An 18771-nucleotide genomic window follows, 5' to 3' on the forward strand; every position below is an offset into this window, starting at 1 on the left:
TGAGAGACCCTGGCCGAAGACCGCCCGAGGTGGAGAAAGTGCATCCAGGAGGACGTTGAGCTCTTCTAATCTCAATGCTGCGAGCGTGAAGAGATCAGGTGCAGGCAGCGGAAGGAGCGTGTGGTAAATCAGTGCCCCCCATCCCTTCCCCTGACGAATATCTGTCCCACCTCTGACAGTGTCTGTGGCTCTCATGCTGGGCTGTTCAGCCACCAAAGAACTTGCTTTAGGAGTGGAACGAAGTCTTCCTTGATTTCAAGGGGCTGCCTATGATGATGTTGTGTAAATATAAGTTGATGCTCATGTTCACTGCAAATTTTACTTATTTATCTCGTGGTTTGGGTTTTCTTGTGGCTTGAGCAGTTGCCGAATGTTCTGCCAGCTGCTGACAAGTATCCCTGTGCAGTGCAGTGTCTGGTTGACCTGATCCATTACCATCTCATTTTTGCCCATCATCCCTTTTGTTTCTTAATCTCTCCTGCCTTCCACTCTATCACAGATCTTCCCTTTTGTTATTTCCTCTCCTCCCCCTTTCACTGCCCCTGCACTTCCTTAATAATCTCTTACATCTCGAACTTTTCCAGTTCTGACGAAGGATCACTGACCTGAAACGTTAACTCTGTTTCTCTCTCCACAGATGCTGCCTGACCTGCTGAGATTTCCAGCATTTTTTAGTTTTTATTTCAGATTCCAGCACCTGCAGTATTTTGCTTTTGTGTTGTGTGACCTGCTCTTTCTGTTCTAAAGCCAGCAGCAAGAGATGCAAGAATTCCTCCTTGGCATAATCGTGTTGTTTTATTTTTAATTGCTTTCCCTATGCAGAAGAGCTTGGCTTCAGCGTCGTGCTTCCTCGCAGTGATGCAACTGGGTTTGGGAGCTCAGCAGTGGAGGATTGTGGATATTAACTTGTCCACTGTTCAGTGCTGCACTACCTATACCAAAGTTTCTCTGCTCCTCTTGAAGGCAGTAATTCATGATGGACCATGGTTCCATGGATACCAGCAGTCATAGCCTTCTTAACTAACCATGATTTGTGTGAACATGAATGTCACAAGATTATGTGAACGGAGCTGAATCTGATCCTGTCCTTCCTGTATGTCTTTTATTAGGGGTCACTGGATAATGGGAACAGAAACCCTGGCTGTTTTTTCTTTCCATCATCATAGCCTAGAATGCTGGAGGTTAACTATAGTGGGCCAAAGTAAATGCATCACAAATTAGTATGAAACAACTTCAGACGATTTTGATATTTAAATTTGGTTCACAGTTTATCGCATGAATGAAAGTTATGAAACATTATTAAAGTAGTGCCAAATTATTAGAAGCTTTGTTATGTAGTCTTTGATAACAGCAAATTTAAGTGGATGAAGAGAAAATAAAGTGTGATTGAAATGAAAAGAGAAATGCTGGAAACACGCAGCAGGTCTGGGGGCATCTGTGGAGGGGTGGGGGAAATTAAGTTAATGTTTTAGGTTATCCCATTTAATTTGTGAAGTCATGCATAATATCTTAACCTATCTTTCTCTTTCAGATGCTGACTAGCCTGTAATTTAATCTAATCAGAAAATGCTCAACTATGATGCCATTTTAAACCTCAATTAAATTACAGGCATGTTCACTCCCAAGTGCAGAATCTATTAATCTGTCACATGATTCAGTTATATTCAAGAATTTTTTATTTTGTGGTGCAGGTTTTGGATAATGCTAAATGTATACTGTGAAATCTGAAGAAAAGTCATTGCCTGGACAGTTGCAATAGGAAACGTGTTGGAAATGTCAAATTGAGTTCCGTATCAGGCTTTATATCTTGGGAGCAACCTTGCACAGAAATGCACAATGCTATTCCCGCAGGATCAGTTTGGGCAGAGAGCCAGTCAGTATCTTAAGTGGCTGATGTCAGCAGCTTTCGGTGGTATTCGCGGTGCAGCATATGCAAACTGATGGGTCTCTGACTGACTAGTGCAGTTAAACGTTGTTATGGAGAATGCCTTGCAAGATCTGAAATTCTTCTTTTGTCTAGATATGTGTGTCAACTGTAAGGTCTTTTCATTCAGCTTCCTTTTCAGATTTTTGGGGCCTGGGAGGGGAAATCTAATACCTGTCATGGACGTGCTTCTAATTCTGCATTTAGGTTGCTGTTTCATGTATTTCTTGTATTTGAGCTGTTAAGTGCCTGAACACACCACAAACCTATACCTCCGCACTCATTCTATTTTTCTTTGTGCATTGCAGGCACATGAGTGGAGCAAAAATGATGACCGACTGCTGCAAGCTGTGGAGCATGGTGACACAGAGAAAGTGGCAGCCCTCTTGGGCAAAAAAGGGATCAGTCCCACCAAGCTGGACAGCGATGGCAAGTCTGCGTAAGTGAAACATGTACTAGCCCCCTACTTTAAAAATAACTGCTGGCAAAAATCAATTTTGTAATTGTTAAAAAGCTTGTTTGTGATTTAATTTCTCAAATTATTCGATCTCTTTAAATTATTTTTTGTTAAATCATGTTATTTCTGCAGTATTGGATCTTAGTGCAACTTCTCATGATTTGTTCTCCCCCGAGTATTGGAAACTTAAAAGGCAAGAGCTGCTACGTTGATAGTGGAAATGCTGTTTTAAAAAAAAAAATTAATTGATTTTTATTAGGGCTGAATATTTACTGTATGCAATAAACATGATGCTTCTATAGTTTATAGTCTCAGATTTCCATTATAAATTACCTTTGGTACTCGACTTAGAAAAAATCTGCATCAGTGACGCATCCTTTATTATAAATTATCACAAACATGTTTTGAAATTCATGTTTTTACTAGAATTAGTTTTTGACTGACATAACTAGCATGAAATTTAATATAAAGTGTTTAGAAATTAACCTGAATTTTCAGTAATAAAATAAAATGTAGCATTCTGCAGAATAGCAATGTAGATTTTAAAAATGTACTCTTACGAGACGTGTTATAAATCTCTATCAATCTTCATATTAGTTGTGATTATTGTAGGAACTTTTGACTTTTGAATTTTAAATCTATCTTGCATGGTTAACGGACAGCAAAACTCTTTTCTGAATAAATTAGCAGCTTTGGATAATGGGCAGCTGCATTTCATCACACCCATTAAAAGGGGCTCCACCCTTATGGCTGGTACTGTGTAATCTCAGTTTGGAAAAGTACCAAATCAAGCCAGTGCAACATTTGATACTTGCATTTAACCTTTCCATAAGAAATTACTTGTTTATTTTCTTGAGGCCATCATAATTTTATGGTGGCAAATGTCTTTCTTAGAACAAAAGTTATTGCATGGAATATTTTAGGCTGCAACATCATTAATGACATTGATTCGAATTTGAAAAGTTGTGAAATATTGTAAAAGTGGCTGAACAAAATGGTGTGTTTAAAGCTGTGCAAGCCCTTTTGAATTGGTATCTCATCCAAAAAATGGCGCTATTCCAGCGATTGGTAAGGCTGAGACATCGACCATCGCTGGAACATTGCTCATTTTTTGGGCGATAGCCAGCAAAGTGGAAAGTCTAGCCCTTGTATAAATGTCAGGAGAGAACAGGATCGGGTTCATGTCTGAATCCCCAAAATAGCTTGACAACACTCACCACCAAGACTCTTGTAGGAAGAATGGCCACTGGGTGAGGAACTGTGCCAAGCATCAGGAATGGAGAATTTTAGAGGCTGTAAAATACACTCAGCTCTGATTTAAATGCTAGGTGTCTTAAACTGGCAAATCTTCTTCCCATTTGAGATTGCATAATTCTGTTTAGAATCTGGTGTCTTGTGTGACTTAAGATACCATCTCATTTTTACAAAAAGAGTAGTCATTTGAAGGGTTAACTAATTGGTTTGCTTTATGACCATGGAAATCCTTTCTTGACCTTGACTCAGTGAAATTTCCACGCATCTTTCCAGTTTCCAGAATCTAGTCAGCTTGGTGCAGCTCCACCCACATCATTGCTAATATAAAATTAATGGAAAGCTCCAAAATATAAATCTAAGTGGAATAAAGTTTAAAATTTGCTGTGTAATTCATACTGTAATGGAATTTCCCAGGGATTTATTCAAAGCCTTCTCCTGACATGTGCAGTAATGAAATTGCAAAGCACAGTAACAACTTGCTGCATTGAGACCCTGGAACCCAAACCTGGAACTTCATTAAAAAAATAAATTACAAATTCTTAAAGGGGAAGGAAAATCAAGGGATTGGGGGTGTTGGTGGTCGGGGTTGTGTTCTATGAAAATATTTAATATAATCCTACTTGTCAGCCTGCTTTGTGACATCATGATTGGAAGGATCTTTGTATATTGATTGCAGTAGAATTGTAAGTTTGGCCAGGGAGTATATTACCAAGTTGGACATATCTTTGCTATGAGCTTGCACCTACTAGGAATTGGGATTATAGTTTAATTTCATTTCAAGTAGAGCCCTTTTTATATTCTACCAATCTGCAGGAATTGGGTTCAGTAACCTGGGAGGAGAATAGTTCAATGTTCTAAATTTCTACTCCCTTTCCTCTTGTTTTAATTTTCACCAATACTAAGGAACATAGAACCGAAATGGCATTAGAATTATTCTACAAAAATGAAAACCTATAGACATTAAAGAAATAAGCCAGAAGGGCTTGGAAATTTGTTTCTGTAAGCTACACTTTGGTTTCTGCCAATTCCTTAAATTAAAAAAAATATTGCTGTGGTTCTAAATCAATAATGGTTCTCAAGTTTATTGTTCATCTTTGAGGTTGAAAGATGATGTGGAAGTACTCACTGTTGAATCCATGATCCCTGATTCAGTACAGAGCTTTAATACAGATCAAGAACAGATTTAAAGAAATGCAAGGCCAGCACACAGTTGTAATAACATTTTATTTCTGATTATTGAAGCTGCGAACTCAGTGGTGAGCATTCCAACGTTATTCTATATCATTTTCAATTTCTACAGCATTGCAAAGATTAACATTGAGAGTATAACATGCTGCCCCTCGACGACATCCGAAAACGCAATGCCAGGTTCCACATGTATATTGATGACACCCAGCTCTACCTCACCACCATCTCTCTTGCCCTCTCCACTGTCTTTGATTTGTCACGCTGCTTGTGCGACATCCAGTAACGGATGAGCAGAAATTCTCACCAATTAAATGTTGGGAAGACCGATGCCATTGTTTTCAGTTCCCACCACAAACTCCAAACCCTAACCAATGACTCCATCCCTCCCCCTGGCAACTGTCTTGAGGCAGAACCAGACGGTTCACAATCTTGGTGTCGTACTTGACCACAGCCACTCCATCACCAAGGACCTTTATTTCTACCTCTGTAAAATCGCCTGATTCTGGTCCAGCCTCTGTTCAACTGCTGAAACCCTCATCCACATCTTTGTTACCTCTAGACTTGACTATTGCAATGCAGTCCTTGCCGATCTCCCATCTTCCACCCTACATAAACTTGAGCTCATCCAAAACTCTGCTAACAGTATCCTATCTCGCACCAAGTCCTGTTCACCCATTATCCCTAGGCTCACTGACTTACATTGTCTCCCGGTCTGGCAACGCCTCAATTTTAAAATTCTTAGCCATGTTTTCAAATCCCTCCATGGTCTCGTCCCTCTCAATCTCTGTAACCTCCTCCAGTTCTGACCTCATGCACATCTCCAATTTTGGTCACTCCACCATTGGTGGCCATGCCTTCAGCTGCCTAGGTCCTAAGCTCTGGAATTCTCTCCTTAAACCTATCTACCTCTCTCTCCTTTAAGATGATCCTTAAAGCCTATCTCCATCTGTCCTAATATCTCCTTTATGTGGCTCGGTGTCACATTTTGTTTAATCACGCTCCTGTGAAGCGCCTTGGGACGTTAAAGGTGCTATCTAAATGCAAGTTGTTTCTGTATTGATGTCTGAAATTTATATAATATGGCAGCCGCACTCCGAACCCGAAACCAGCCAGCCCCGATATCCCCTTGTTCAATACCTGTACCATCCAATTTAATGTGACCATCCCTCGTCCAGAAAAATCCCTTATCCAGAACAGGCCAGGTCCCAAGGGTTCTGGATAAGGGAGGTTCAACCTATATTGCAATTGTAACCAACCGTACACCTTAGAAAAATAGAGAATAAAAAGACTTGGATTTATATAGAGCCTTTCATGACCACCGGGTGTCTCAAAGCGCTTTACAGCCAATGAAGTACTTTTGGAGTGTAGTCACTGTTGTAATGTAGGTGTGTATGTGTGTTTTTTTTAAATGACAAGCTACCCAGTACTAACCGACTGCACCAGTGCTTCTATTTTCATGTAGATAGGGTGAGTGGATTGTAGCTACATGCTGTGGCATAGGAGCAGCCTCTGTTTTCAAGCAGTTTTCAGTATAATGTGCAGTATCATCCTGGTGTTCTGCCTGGACTCTACTGGATGGGTTAGAGGATTAACTTTAATAAATATAATTTTTTATTAAAGATTGAAAGCTGACCTCTTAAATTATGGCTCGTTTAAAATTTATTGAAGTTTATACAAGTCACATGGATAAATGAGTAATCTAAATGTCTGCCCATACTTGCATTGTATGGTATGATTTATTATCTAAGCATGACTTAAACGAGTAAATTATGATTGCCCAAAGTATGTTCCTTGTGTACAAGCATGACTTTACTTTCATTTTAGTTTTGCTATCACATTATTGATCATTGGAAGGCACATTTTCAAGTGCTGCAATTGAGAATTATTAATTTACATAGCCATATACTGTACTTAACAATATTCATAACAAAAACTACAATTAGCTTTTCTACATTGTAGGAAGAAAATGTTTCTGGGATGGGGGAGAGGAGGAGGAGATTTGTTTCCCATATTTTCTTCACTGATTAGTTACATTATGGAAATGCTCTTCAATATTTTTATAACAATTATAATATTTTCAGCAAATCTGCTATTCCGCCTTTATTTACTGCGAGCCATTGCTGTGTTGCCAGTTATTGAAATATTTAGCTCCTTTGTGTGCTGAAAACTTCAATTTACAAAATTACACATTTTTAAAAATACACCTCAGAAAAACTGATTTTCTGATGACAAGGGAGAGGTTAAGGGAGAATGGAATCACTTCAGCCAGGTTTACATCCTTGCCACACCACCAACTCCAACTCGGTGGGATTTCCCTTGCTTGGTTCCACATAGCTATTGGATCATACCTGGAGCTTTGTAGCCTCGCCACTGATTCCATCGCCCTCTGTAGCTATTGTCTCAAGTTGAACCATGACATATGGTAAGTGTAGAATGCTTGGGAGAAAAGGCAACTTTGGACCAATGGTTCCCAACATTCTCCACTAAGGTTTTCCATGCATCAAATCTGGGTCTGTTGCAGACTTATTGATAGAGATTGCTTGCCATGATTAGTCAACAACTCCATTATCATTGTATCATGCGACTATCTGGATGATAGAAGGCGAACTAGATGGACTGTGGTCAGACTGTTCACAACCTCAACTTCCTCTGACTATGAGCTGATCTTCCAAACCATATTCTCTCCAGCGCAAAGACTATCTATTTCTACCTCTGTAACATTGCCCCCCCTTTGCCCTGTCTCTTTCTGTTTATCACAGAAATCCTCATCCATGCTTTTGTCACTTCTATTTCAATGCTCTCCTGGCCAACCGCTCTTTCTTCACCCTCCATAGCTCATTACATCCAAATCGCTGCTGCCCATATCCTATCCTGCACCAAATCCCATTCACCCATCACCCCCATGCTTGCTGACATACAATGGCTCCTAGGGCTCAATTTCCCCCAATTATCTGTGCCGTTTTTTTGCTGTGCGCGGTTTTTTTTTGGAATAAATTTAAAATCTCCACGTTTCCCCAAAGTTTCAGCACTAGCGTAATTCACTTATATTGTGACTTTAGATGCTCTGATAATGACTCCAAGAGGCAATGTGTTGTACTTGAACTGTAGTGACCTTAGTCCTTTATTGGTAACTCCAGAGTGAGGATCACACATGGTGGCTTGCCTTTTATATTAGGCCTGGCACACCTGTACAAGTAACTTACAAGTCTCCCACTGTGGTGTCCTCTGGTGGTACATCATGTGTAATGGTATCAGCAGTAAACATGTAGGATACATGACAACTTAAGTAGGATTTTTTTTACCTCCATTGTGGCGCATCCGCGCCAATTCTGGCCATTTAAGCAAGTTTGGCCAGCTCCGATTTACTCCAATTTTTCTTAAGACAGCCGATGTGACCACTCTGGAAAAACCTTCTGGGCAGTTAACAAAATTGATGCAGGTAGGAGAATCAGTGCAGCAGATGCAGTTCCATGGCCCTGTCAGCAGCGGAGGGGGGGAAGGGAGGAGGCCTTTCGGCCAAGGTTAGGAGCGGAAACCGGCACCTGCAGGGGAGGGAATCCTTTCGGCCAGGGCTAGGAGTGGCACTGGGAGGAAGCCCTCGCCGAAAGGCCTCCCATCAGCGGTAACCGGCATCGGGAGGGGGGAGGCCTTTCAGCCAGGGCTAGCAGTGGCAACCACCCAAACCGGATCTGTTCTAAATATAAACTATCTGAACGCCTTAATTAGATTACAGCCTGTAACTCAATCCCGGGTACCTGTTACTTTATATGTAAACCATCTGAACCCCTGGATTTGATTCCAGCCTGTATCACGCTCCCAGGTGTCTATTCTTTTATGAAGAAACCATGTGAACCATTTGATTACATTTCAGTCTATAACTCACTCTCCGGTATCTGTTATTCTATGTACAAATAATTGAAAACACTTGATTGGATTCTAACCCATTAATTTAGATTCCAGCCTGTAATTCATTCTCTGGCAGCGACCACCGGCACCGGGAGGCTTTTCGGCCAGGGTTAGAAGTGGCACTGGGAGGGGGTGGACTTTTGGCATAAACACTTTAATAATTTAATGCTGGAATGCTGCTGCAATGTCCAAGGTGCTTGTGCATGTTGCTGTGAGCTGGCCAGCCTCAGCTCGCAGTGTGTCCCTCGTTACCATGGCAACCTGATCCTTTTGGCGCAGATCTTAGGCTCCACCCTCAAAGCTAAGGGACATGCTAGGCGGCACCAAAATGAACAATTCAAATGAGGAAAGTAGATTAATTTTTTGGGGCGTAGTTGGACCCACAAAAAAACGGGCAGAACTCTACAAGTACGCAAAAAAAACGGCTTTGGAGAAAATTGAGCCCCTTCTCTCTCCATGCCTCAAATTTAAAATTCTCATCCTGTATTTAAGTGTTTCACATCCTTGCCCCTCTCTATTTTTGCATTCTCCTCCAGCCATGAAACTTCCCCCCCCCCCACCCCCCACCCCCCGAACTCTCCGTAACTGGCATTTTGTGCATTCCCACCTCCCTTTGTCTCACTATTGGCATCTGTGCCTTTAGGTGTCTGGACGCAACTTTCTGGAATTGCACGCGAAACCCCATCACCTCTCAAGCTCCCTCTGCTCCTTTAAGATTCTCTGTTAAAAGGCACCTGTTTAACCAAGATTTCGGTCACCTCCCCTAATAACACTTTTTAAAAAAAAAAAAATCTCGGCATCCATTTTTGTCTGAGTATACTTCTGTGAAGAACCTTGGAAAGTTTCTCGATGTTAAAGTTGCTATAGAAACATAGAAAATAGGTGCAGGAGTAGGTAATTCGGTCCTTCGAGCCTGCACCGCCATTCAATAAGATCATGGCTGATCATTCCCTCAGTACCCCTTTCCTGCTTTCTCTCCATACCCCTTGATCCCCTTAGCCGTAAGGGCCATATCTAACTCCCTCTTGAATATATCCAATGAACTGGCATCAACAACTCTCTGCGGCAGGGAATTCCATAGGTTAACAACTTTCTGAGTGAAGAAGTTTCTCCTCACCTCAGTCCTAAATGGCCTACCCCTTATCTTAAGACTATGTCCCCTGGTTCTGGACTTCCCCAACATCGGGAACATTCTTCTCGCATCTAACCTGTCCAGTCCCGTCAGAATCTTATACGTTTCTGAGAGATCCCCTCTCATCCTTCTAAACTCCAGTGAATAAAGGCCCAGTTGATCCAGTCTCTCCTCATATGACATTCCAGCCATCCCTGGAATCAGTCTGGTGAATCTTTGCTGCACTCCCTCAATAGCAAGAATGTACTTCCTCAGATTAGGAGACCAAAACTGAACACAATATTCCAGATGAGGCCTCACTAAGGTCCTGTACAACTGCAGTAAGACCTCCCTGCTCCTGTATTCAAATCCCCTAGCTATGAAGGCCAACATACCATTTGCCTTTTTCACCACCTGCTGTACCTGCATGCCCACTTTCAGTGACTGATGAATCATGACACTCCGGTCTCGTTGCACCTCCCCTTTTCCTAATCTGCTGCCATTCAGATAATATTCTGCCTTTGTGTTTTTGCCCCAAAGTGGATAACCTCACATTTATCCACATTATACTGCACTTGCCATATATTTGCCCACTCACCTAACCTGTCCAAGTCAATCTGAAGCCTCTTGGCGTCCTCCTCACAGCTCACACCGCCACCCAGTTTAGTGTCATCTGCACACTTGGAGATATTACAATCAGTTCCATCATCTAAATCATTAATATATATTGTTAAGAGCTGGGGTCCCTGCACTGAGCCCTGCGGCATTCTACTAGTCACTGCCTGCCATTCTGAAAAGGACCCATATATCCCGACTCTCTGCTTCCTATCTGCCAACCAGTTCTCTATCCACGTTAGTAAATTACCCCCAATACCATGTGCTTTGATTTTGCACACCAGTCTCTTGTGTGGGACCTTGTCAAAAGCCTTTTGAAAGTCCAAATACGCCACATCCACTGGTTCTCCCTTGTCCACTCTACTAGTTACATCCTCACAAAATTCCAGAAGATTCGTCAAGCATGATTTCCCTTTCATAAATCCATGCTGACTTGGACCGATCCTGTCATTGCTTTCCAAATACGCTGCGATTTCATCTTTAATAATTGATTCCAACAATTTCCCCACTACTGATGTCAGGCTAACCGGTCTATAATTAGCCGTTTTCTCTCCCTCCTTTTTTAAACAGTGGTCTTACATTAGTCCATAGGAACTGATCCTGAGTCGTTGACACTATGTTAAGCAAGTTGTTGTTAATCATGGTGCATTTTAAATGCTAACCCAACAACAACCTTTTGCATTTATATAGCTCCTTTCACGTAGTAAAACATCCCAAAGTGCTTCATCGGAGCATTATCAAACAAAATTTGACAACGCCCAGCCCAAGAAGTACAGAATTCCTTGGAGCTGCCAGCAATTTAAGTACTCAAGGTTAATCTTTAATGAACATTATTGCTGTAATCATTTTCTCGCCACACCGACTGTGGAGCTCCAAGGTCGACGCATGCTAAACTGAGATGCAGATAATATCAGCATCTGATTAATGGTCGTATAAGGTTCGGGTTGCAGTTTGAAGGAGATTTTTTTAAATTTGTTCATGTGATGTTGATGCACTGGTAAGGCCAGCATTTATTGCCCATCCCTAATTGCCCTTGGTGGTGGTGGTGAGCTGCCGCCTTGAACCGCTCGCTGCAGTCCATGTGGTGAAGGTACTCCCATAGTGCTGTTAGGGAGGGGAGTTCCAGGATTTTGACCCAGCAACGATGAAGGAATTGCAATATATTTCCAAGTCAGGTTGGTGTGTGACTTGGGAGCTGATGGTGTGTCCATGCGCCAGGTCTTTCCAGGTGGTAGAGGCTGCGAGTTTGGGAAGTGCTGTCAAATAAACCTTGGCGAGTTTCTGTCGTGCATCTTGTAGATGGTACATACTGCAGTCATGGTGCACCGGTGGTGGAGGGAGTGAATGTTTAAGATGGTGGATGGGGTGCCAATCAAGCGGGCTGCTTTGTCCTGGATGGTGTCGAGCTTCTTGAGTGTTGTTGGAGCTGCACTCATCCAGGCAAGTGGAAAATATTCCATCACATTCCTGACTTGTACCTTGTAGATGGTGGGAAAGGCTTTGGGGAGTCAGGAGGTGAGACACTCGCCGCAGAATACCCAGCTTCCAACCTGTTTTTGTAGCCATGGTATTTATGAGGCTGGTCTAGTTAAGCTTCTCGTCAATGGTGACTCTCAGGTTGTTGATGATGGGGGATTTAGCGATGATGATGCCGTTGAATATCAAGGGGAGGTGGTTGGACTCTTTGCATGGAGATGATCATTGCCTGGCACTTGTGTGGCACGAATATTAATTACCACTTATCAGCCCAAGCCTAAATGTCATCTAGGTCTTCCTGCCTGCGGGCATTGACTCCTTCATTTTCTAAGGAGTTGCGAATGGAACTGAACACTGTGCAATCAACGAACATCCCCACTTCTGACCTTATGATGGAGGGAAGGTCATTGATGAAGCAGCTGAAGGTGGTTTGGCCTAGGACAATGCCCTGAGGAACTCCTGCATCGGATTAGGTAGTTAATCTCTGCACATTAAAATTGCATCAGGCTGAGGGTGGCGAATATAAGGTTTAGGATAAGTGCGAGGGCTAGTTTCAAAGTGCAGTTGGGAGGTTATTTTGATTATTGTTAGGTGTTGAGAGGTTGTTTAATTATTGTAGATTTAAAAAATATATATATATTTGAAGTAACCATAGGAGCTAAATTAAAAAGTAGGACCTCAAAAGTACTAATCTCGGGATTGCTACCAGTGCCACGTGATAGTCAGAGTAGGAATCGCAGGATAGCCCAGATGAATACGTGGCTTGAGCAGTGGTGCAGCAGGGAGGGATTCAAATTCCTGGGGCATTGGGACCGGTTCTGGGGGAGGTAGGACCAGTACAAACCGGATGGTCTGCACCTGGGCAGGACCGGAACCAATGTCCTAGGGGGAGTGTTTGCTAGTGCTGTTGGGGAGGATTTAAACTAATATGGCAGGGGGATGGGTACCAATGCAGGGAGACAGAGGGAAACAAAAAGGAGGCAAAAGCAAAAGACAGAAAGGAGATGAGGAAAAGTGGAGGGCAGAGAAACCCAAGGCAAAGAACAAAAAGGGCCACTGTACAGCAAAATTCTAAAAGGACAAAGGGTGTTAAAAAAACAAGCCTGAAGGCTTTGTGTCTTAATGCAAGGAGTATCCGCAATAAGGTGGATGAATTAACTGTGCAAATAGATGTTAACAAATATAATGTGATTGGGATTACGGAGACGTGGCTCCAGGATGATCAGGGCTGGGAACTCAAAATCCAGGGGATATTCAACATTCAGGAAAGATAGAATAAAAGGAAAAGGAGGTGGGGTAGCATTGCTGGTTAAGGAGGAAATTAAGGCAATAGTTCAGAAGGACATTAGCTTGGACGATGTGGAATCTATATGGGTAGAGCTGCAGAATACCAAAGGGCAAAAAACGTTAGTGGGAGTTGTGTACAGACCTCCAAACAGTAGTAGTGATGTTGGGGAGGGCATCAAACATGAAATTAGGGGTGCGTGCAATAAAGGTGCAGCAGTTATAATGGGTGACTTTAATATGCACATCGATTGGGTTAACCAAACTGGAAGCAATACGGTGGAGGAGGATTTCCTGGAGTGCATAAGGGATGGTTTTTTAGACCAATATGTCGAGGAACCAACTAGGGTGGAGGCCATCTTAGACTGGGTGTTGTGTAATGAGAGAGGATTAATTAGCAATCTCGTTGTGCGAGGCCCCTTGGGGAAGAGTGACCATAATATGGTGGAATTCTGCATTAGGATGGAGAATGAAACAGTTAATTCAGAGACCATGGTCCAGAACTTAAAGAAGGGTAACTTTGAAGGTATGAGGCGTGAATTGGCTAGGATAGATTGGCGAATGATACTGAAGGGGTTGACTGTGGATGGGCAATGGCAGACATTTAGAGACCGCATGGATGAACTACAACAATTGTACATTCCTGTCTGGCGTAAAAATAAAAAAGGGAAGGTGGCTCAACCGTGGCTATCAAGGGAAATCAGGGATAGTATTAAAGCCAAGGAAGTGGCATACAAATTGGCCAGAAATAGCAGCGAACCCGGGGACTGGGAGAAATTTAGAACTCAGCAGAGGAGGACAAAGGGTTTGATTAGGGCAGGGAAAATGGAGTACGAGAAGAAGCTTGCAGCGAACATTAAGGCGGATTGCAAGAGTTTCTATAGATATGCAAAGAGAAAAAGGTTAGTAAAGACAAACGTAGGTCCCCTGCAGTCAGAATCAGGGGAAGTCATAACGGGGAACAAAGAAATGGCGGACCAATTGAACAAGTACTTTGGTTCGGTATTCACTGAGGAGGACACAAACAACCTTCCGGATATAAAAGGGGTCGGAGGGTCTAGTAAGGAGGAGGAACTGAGGGAAATCCTTATTAGTCAGGAAATTGTGTTGGGGAAACTGATGGGATTGAAGGCCGATAAATCCCCAGGGCCTGATGGACTGCATCCCAGAGTACTTAAGGAAGTGGCCTTGGAAATAGTGGATGCATTGACAGTCATTTTCCAACATTCCATTGACTCTGGATCAGTTCCTATGGAGTGGAGGGTAGCCAATGCAACCCCACTTTTTAAAAAAGGAGGGAGAGAGAAAACAGGGAATTATAGACCGGTCAGCCTGACATCGGTAGTGGGTAAAATGATGGAATCAATTATTAAGGATGTCATAGCAGTGCATTTGGAAAGAGGTGATATGATAGGTCCAAGTCAGCATGGATTTGTGAAAGGGAAATCATGCTTGACAAATCTTCTGGAATTTTTTGAGGATGTTTCCAGTTGAGTGGACAAGGGAGAACCAGTTGATGTGGTATATTTGGACTTTCAAAAGACTTTCGACAAGGTCCCATACAAGAGATTAATGTGCAAAGTTAAAGCACATGGGATTGGGGGTAGTGTGCTGACATGGATTAAGAACTGGTTGTCAGACAGGAAGCAAAGAGTAGGAGTAAATGGGGACTTTTCAGAATGGCAGGCAGTGACTAGTGGGGTACCGCAAGGTTCTGTGCTGGGGCCCCAGCTGTTTACACTGTACATTAATGATTTAGACGAGGGAATGAAATGTAGTATCTCCAAATTTGCGGATGACACTAAGTTGGGTGGCAGTGTGAGCTGCGAGGAGGATGCTATGAGGCTGCAGAGTGACTTGGATAGGTTAGGTGAGTGGGCAAATGCATGGCAGATGAAGTATAATGTGGATAAATGTGAGGTTATCCACTTCGGTGGTAAAAACAGAGAAACAGACTATTATCTGAATGGTGACAGATTGGGAAAAGGGGAGGTGCAAAGAGACCTGGGTGTCATGGTACATCAGTCATTGAAGGTTGGCATGCAGGTACAGCAGGCGGTTAAGAAAGCAAATGGCATGTTGGCCTTCATAGCGAGGGGATTTGAGTACAGGGGCAGGGAGGTGTTGCTACAGTTGTACAGGGCCTTGGTGAGGCCACACCTGGAGTATTGTGTACAGTTTTGGTCTCCTAACCTGAGGAAGGACACTCTTGCTATTGAGGGAGTGCAGCGAAGGTTCACCAGACTGATTCCCGGGATGGCGGGACTGACCTATCAAGAAAGACTGGATCAACTGGGCTTGTGTTCACTGGAGTTCAGAAGAATGAGTGGGGACCTCATAGAAACGTTTAAAATTCTGATGGGGTTAGACAGGTTAGATGCAGGAAGAATGTTCCCAATGTTGGGGAAGTCCAGAACCAGGGGACACAGTCTAAGGATAAGGGGTAAGCCATTTAGGACCGAGATGAGGAGGAATTTCTTCACCCAGAGAGTGGTAAACCTGTGGAATTCTCTCACACAGAAAGTTGTTGAGGCCAGTTCAGTGAATATATTCAAAAAGGAGTTAGATGAAGTCCTTACTACTCGGGGAATCAAGGAGTATGGTGAGAAAGCAGGAATGGGGTACTGAAGTTGCATGCTCAGCCATGAACTCATTGAATGGCGGTGCAGGCTAGAAGGGCCGAATGGCCGACTCCTGCACCTATTTTCTATGTTTCTATATGATTTAGTGATGTCAAATACAGTAAAGAAAGAATGAACTTGCATTTATATAGTGCCTTTCATGACTTTGGGATGTGCTGACAGCCAATGAAGCACTTTTGTAGTGTAGTCGCTGTTGTCATGTAGGGGAATCTGTCAGCCAGTTTGCTCACAGTAAGGTCCCACAGCAATAACATAGTGACAAGATGACCTGTTTTAGTGATGTTGCTTGAGGGATAAATATTAGTCAGGACATCAGGGAGATCTATCCTCTTGTTCTTAAGATAGTGCCATGGAATTTTTTTCACCTAATTGAGATGGCAGACGAGGTCTTGCTTTATTGTCTCCTCCAAAAGATGGCACCTCCGACAGTGCAGCACTCCCTCAGTACTGTCAGCCTAGATCACCTGCTCAAGTGTCCTGGAATGGAGCATGAACCCACGACCTTCCAACCCAAAGATGAGTGTGCTGCCACTGAGACAAGGCTGACACCTTAATGGCTGTCTTTTGGTAGTTGCAAACAATACCACCCGCTGAAATTTGACGGCCTCTGGTTTCACTATATACTAGGGGCTAGAAAATTGGTGCATTTGCACCTCCCGTTATTGCCCCCGGGGGTTTTATAAAGGGGTGAGGCGCACATCGAGCAGATCTGGAACAGAATGCCTTACCGCCCAGGCACGACGCTGGCAACGACTCTCACCATATTTAGCGGGAGTTTAGCTGTGGTGCTACGACATTGCGCCCGGAGAATGTGATGTCATTGCCGTGCGCATCACCCTCTAGCGCCCCGGCTCCGAAATTGGCTTTTGCCCCCTGCAGCTGCCCCGGGTGATAACGCCAACAGCTTCTGGGGACGCATATCGGGCAGTCGGCCGCTAGCGTTCATGTAGTCATCTTCATTAAAGAAACATTAAATGCTTTATAAGGGGGTGAGGTGCACATCGAGCAGATCTGGAACAGATTCAGAAGTGTTGAAGGGAGCCTGTGTGGAAAATACTAAAATTACTGAAAAGAAGAATTATAATACTGCATTATAACATAGCACTCGGCAAATAATGACCTCTTCCATTGTTTGATCATTAGCTGTAATTTCTACATATTCTGGGCACCTACAACCTTTTGCAAAATGTTTTGCAAACTTGCAGCCACAAGCTTTAAAACAAGTAACTTTTAGTTTAATGGTAATTGGATCACCTCCATGGTTTTTGTGAATTTATTTCTGTATTTTTGTATTATGTCTCCGAGGACATTTTATGAATTATTTATACAAATAAGACTTTTGGTGCTGGGGTCATACAACTTTTTTTCATTTGCTTGATTTTTTTTCCTTCAGATCTTAGCTTATCAGAAACAGGAAAGGTTCTTTTTTAAAATGGCACACTTGGTACAGTACAGTTTTCAAAGAGAGCCTGCCAAATTCCCACAAATAAATGATCCCACTATCCCAGAAGCTCTGTCCCATGACTTAGCTGAACGGCTGGTATTCACTTATCGACCCCACTTTAAGTATTGTGTCCCGCTCTGGTCACCGAGGTGCAAAGGAGACATTCAACCATTGGAGGCAGTATAGAGTGACCCTAATGTTAGAGGTTTGAGTTATGAGGAAACACCGGAAAAACTGAAAGGAGATGTCGAGGTGGTGATATTATAGAGGTATATGATAGTAAACAGTATTTTTTTAAAAAAAGGTAAATCTGTAAAATTAAACAGGTTCAAACTAGTAAAAAAAAATTAGGACTGATGTCACAAAGTTCTCTACACAGTGAACGATACGTGAGATGGACTTTTGGATAGAGAAGTGCCAAGAATCAGGTGAATGTTGCAATGAGAAGATTTTAGGGTCCTTCAGAACATATAGACTAACATAGGCTGAATGGCCTTTCTCGGTCATAATTATTTTGTGACTAAGACTGTCGATTTTGTGATTGTTGGAAATCTAACTAAAATTTGGATTTTATTCTGCAACTAAATCGCAAGCTTGCATTTTCTGATTTAATACAAGTAGTTAGTTACTGAATTTGTAGCCTTAAGATAAATGAATCTTCCTATTGTAGCCTAATCTACCTTTGTCACTCTTCCTTCCCTTTTCTTTCCTTTTCCCCTTTTGTGTTCTCACCTGCTTACTTTTCCAAGGTTCTATCTTTTTTTTATCTGAGGCAGCAAATTCCACAGTTTTACAACCGTCAGAGAAGAAATTCCTCCTCATCTCTGTTTTAAATGGGCGGCCCCTTATTCTAAGATCATGCCCTCTAGTTCTAGTCTCCCGCATCAGTGGAAACATCCTCTCTGCATCCACCTTGTCAAGCCCCCTCATAATCTTATACGTTTCGATAAGATCACCTCTCATTCTTCTGAATTCCAATGAGTAGAGGCCCAACCTACTCAACCATTTCTCATAAGTCAACCCCCTCATCCCCGGAATCAACCTAGTGAATCTTCTCTGAAAGGCCTCCAAAGCAAGTATATACTTTCGTAAATATGGAAACCAGAATTGCACGCAGTATTCCAGGTGTGGCCTCACCAATATCTTGTATAGCTGAAGCAAGACTTCCCTGCTTTTATACTCCATCCCCTTTGTAATAAAGGCCAAGATACCATTGGCCTTCCTGATCACTTGCTGCACCTGCATACTATCCTTTTGTGTTTCGTGCACAAGTACCCCCAGATCCCGCTGTACTGCGGCACTTTGCAATCTTTCTCTCTCTAAGGGCCCAAGTTTCCACAGGATAAAAAACGGGCGCCCCTCTGAGCTGGGCGCCCGTTTTTCGCGCATAAAACAGCGCCAGAAAAAAAACACGCTATTCTCGAGCGCTTTGCAGCTCCTTGTCCGTTTGGCGTGGCGCCCAGGGGGGCG

At 42.8% G+C, this 18771-nt stretch overlaps 1 protein-coding gene across 3 annotated transcripts in view; it reads left to right on the top strand.

Moving 5' to 3' along the window:
• The window catches only part of rai14 (retinoic acid induced 14), a 386053-nt gene that overhangs the window by 202803 nt on the left and 164479 nt on the right, over positions 1 to 18771 (top strand). For all 3 annotated transcript variants that reach the window (XM_070867929.1, XM_070867946.1, XM_070867937.1), the window contains exon 3: positions 2233 to 2363. In XM_070867929.1, the coding sequence (XP_070724030.1) occupies positions 2233 to 2363 (131 nt within the window). The remainder of the gene's footprint in view (positions 1 to 2232; positions 2364 to 18771) is intronic.

This window comes from Pristiophorus japonicus, chromosome 2 (genome assembly GCF_044704955.1).
Source record: "Pristiophorus japonicus isolate sPriJap1 chromosome 2, sPriJap1.hap1, whole genome shotgun sequence".
Taxonomy (NCBI): Eukaryota; Metazoa; Chordata; class Chondrichthyes; family Pristiophoridae; genus Pristiophorus; species Pristiophorus japonicus.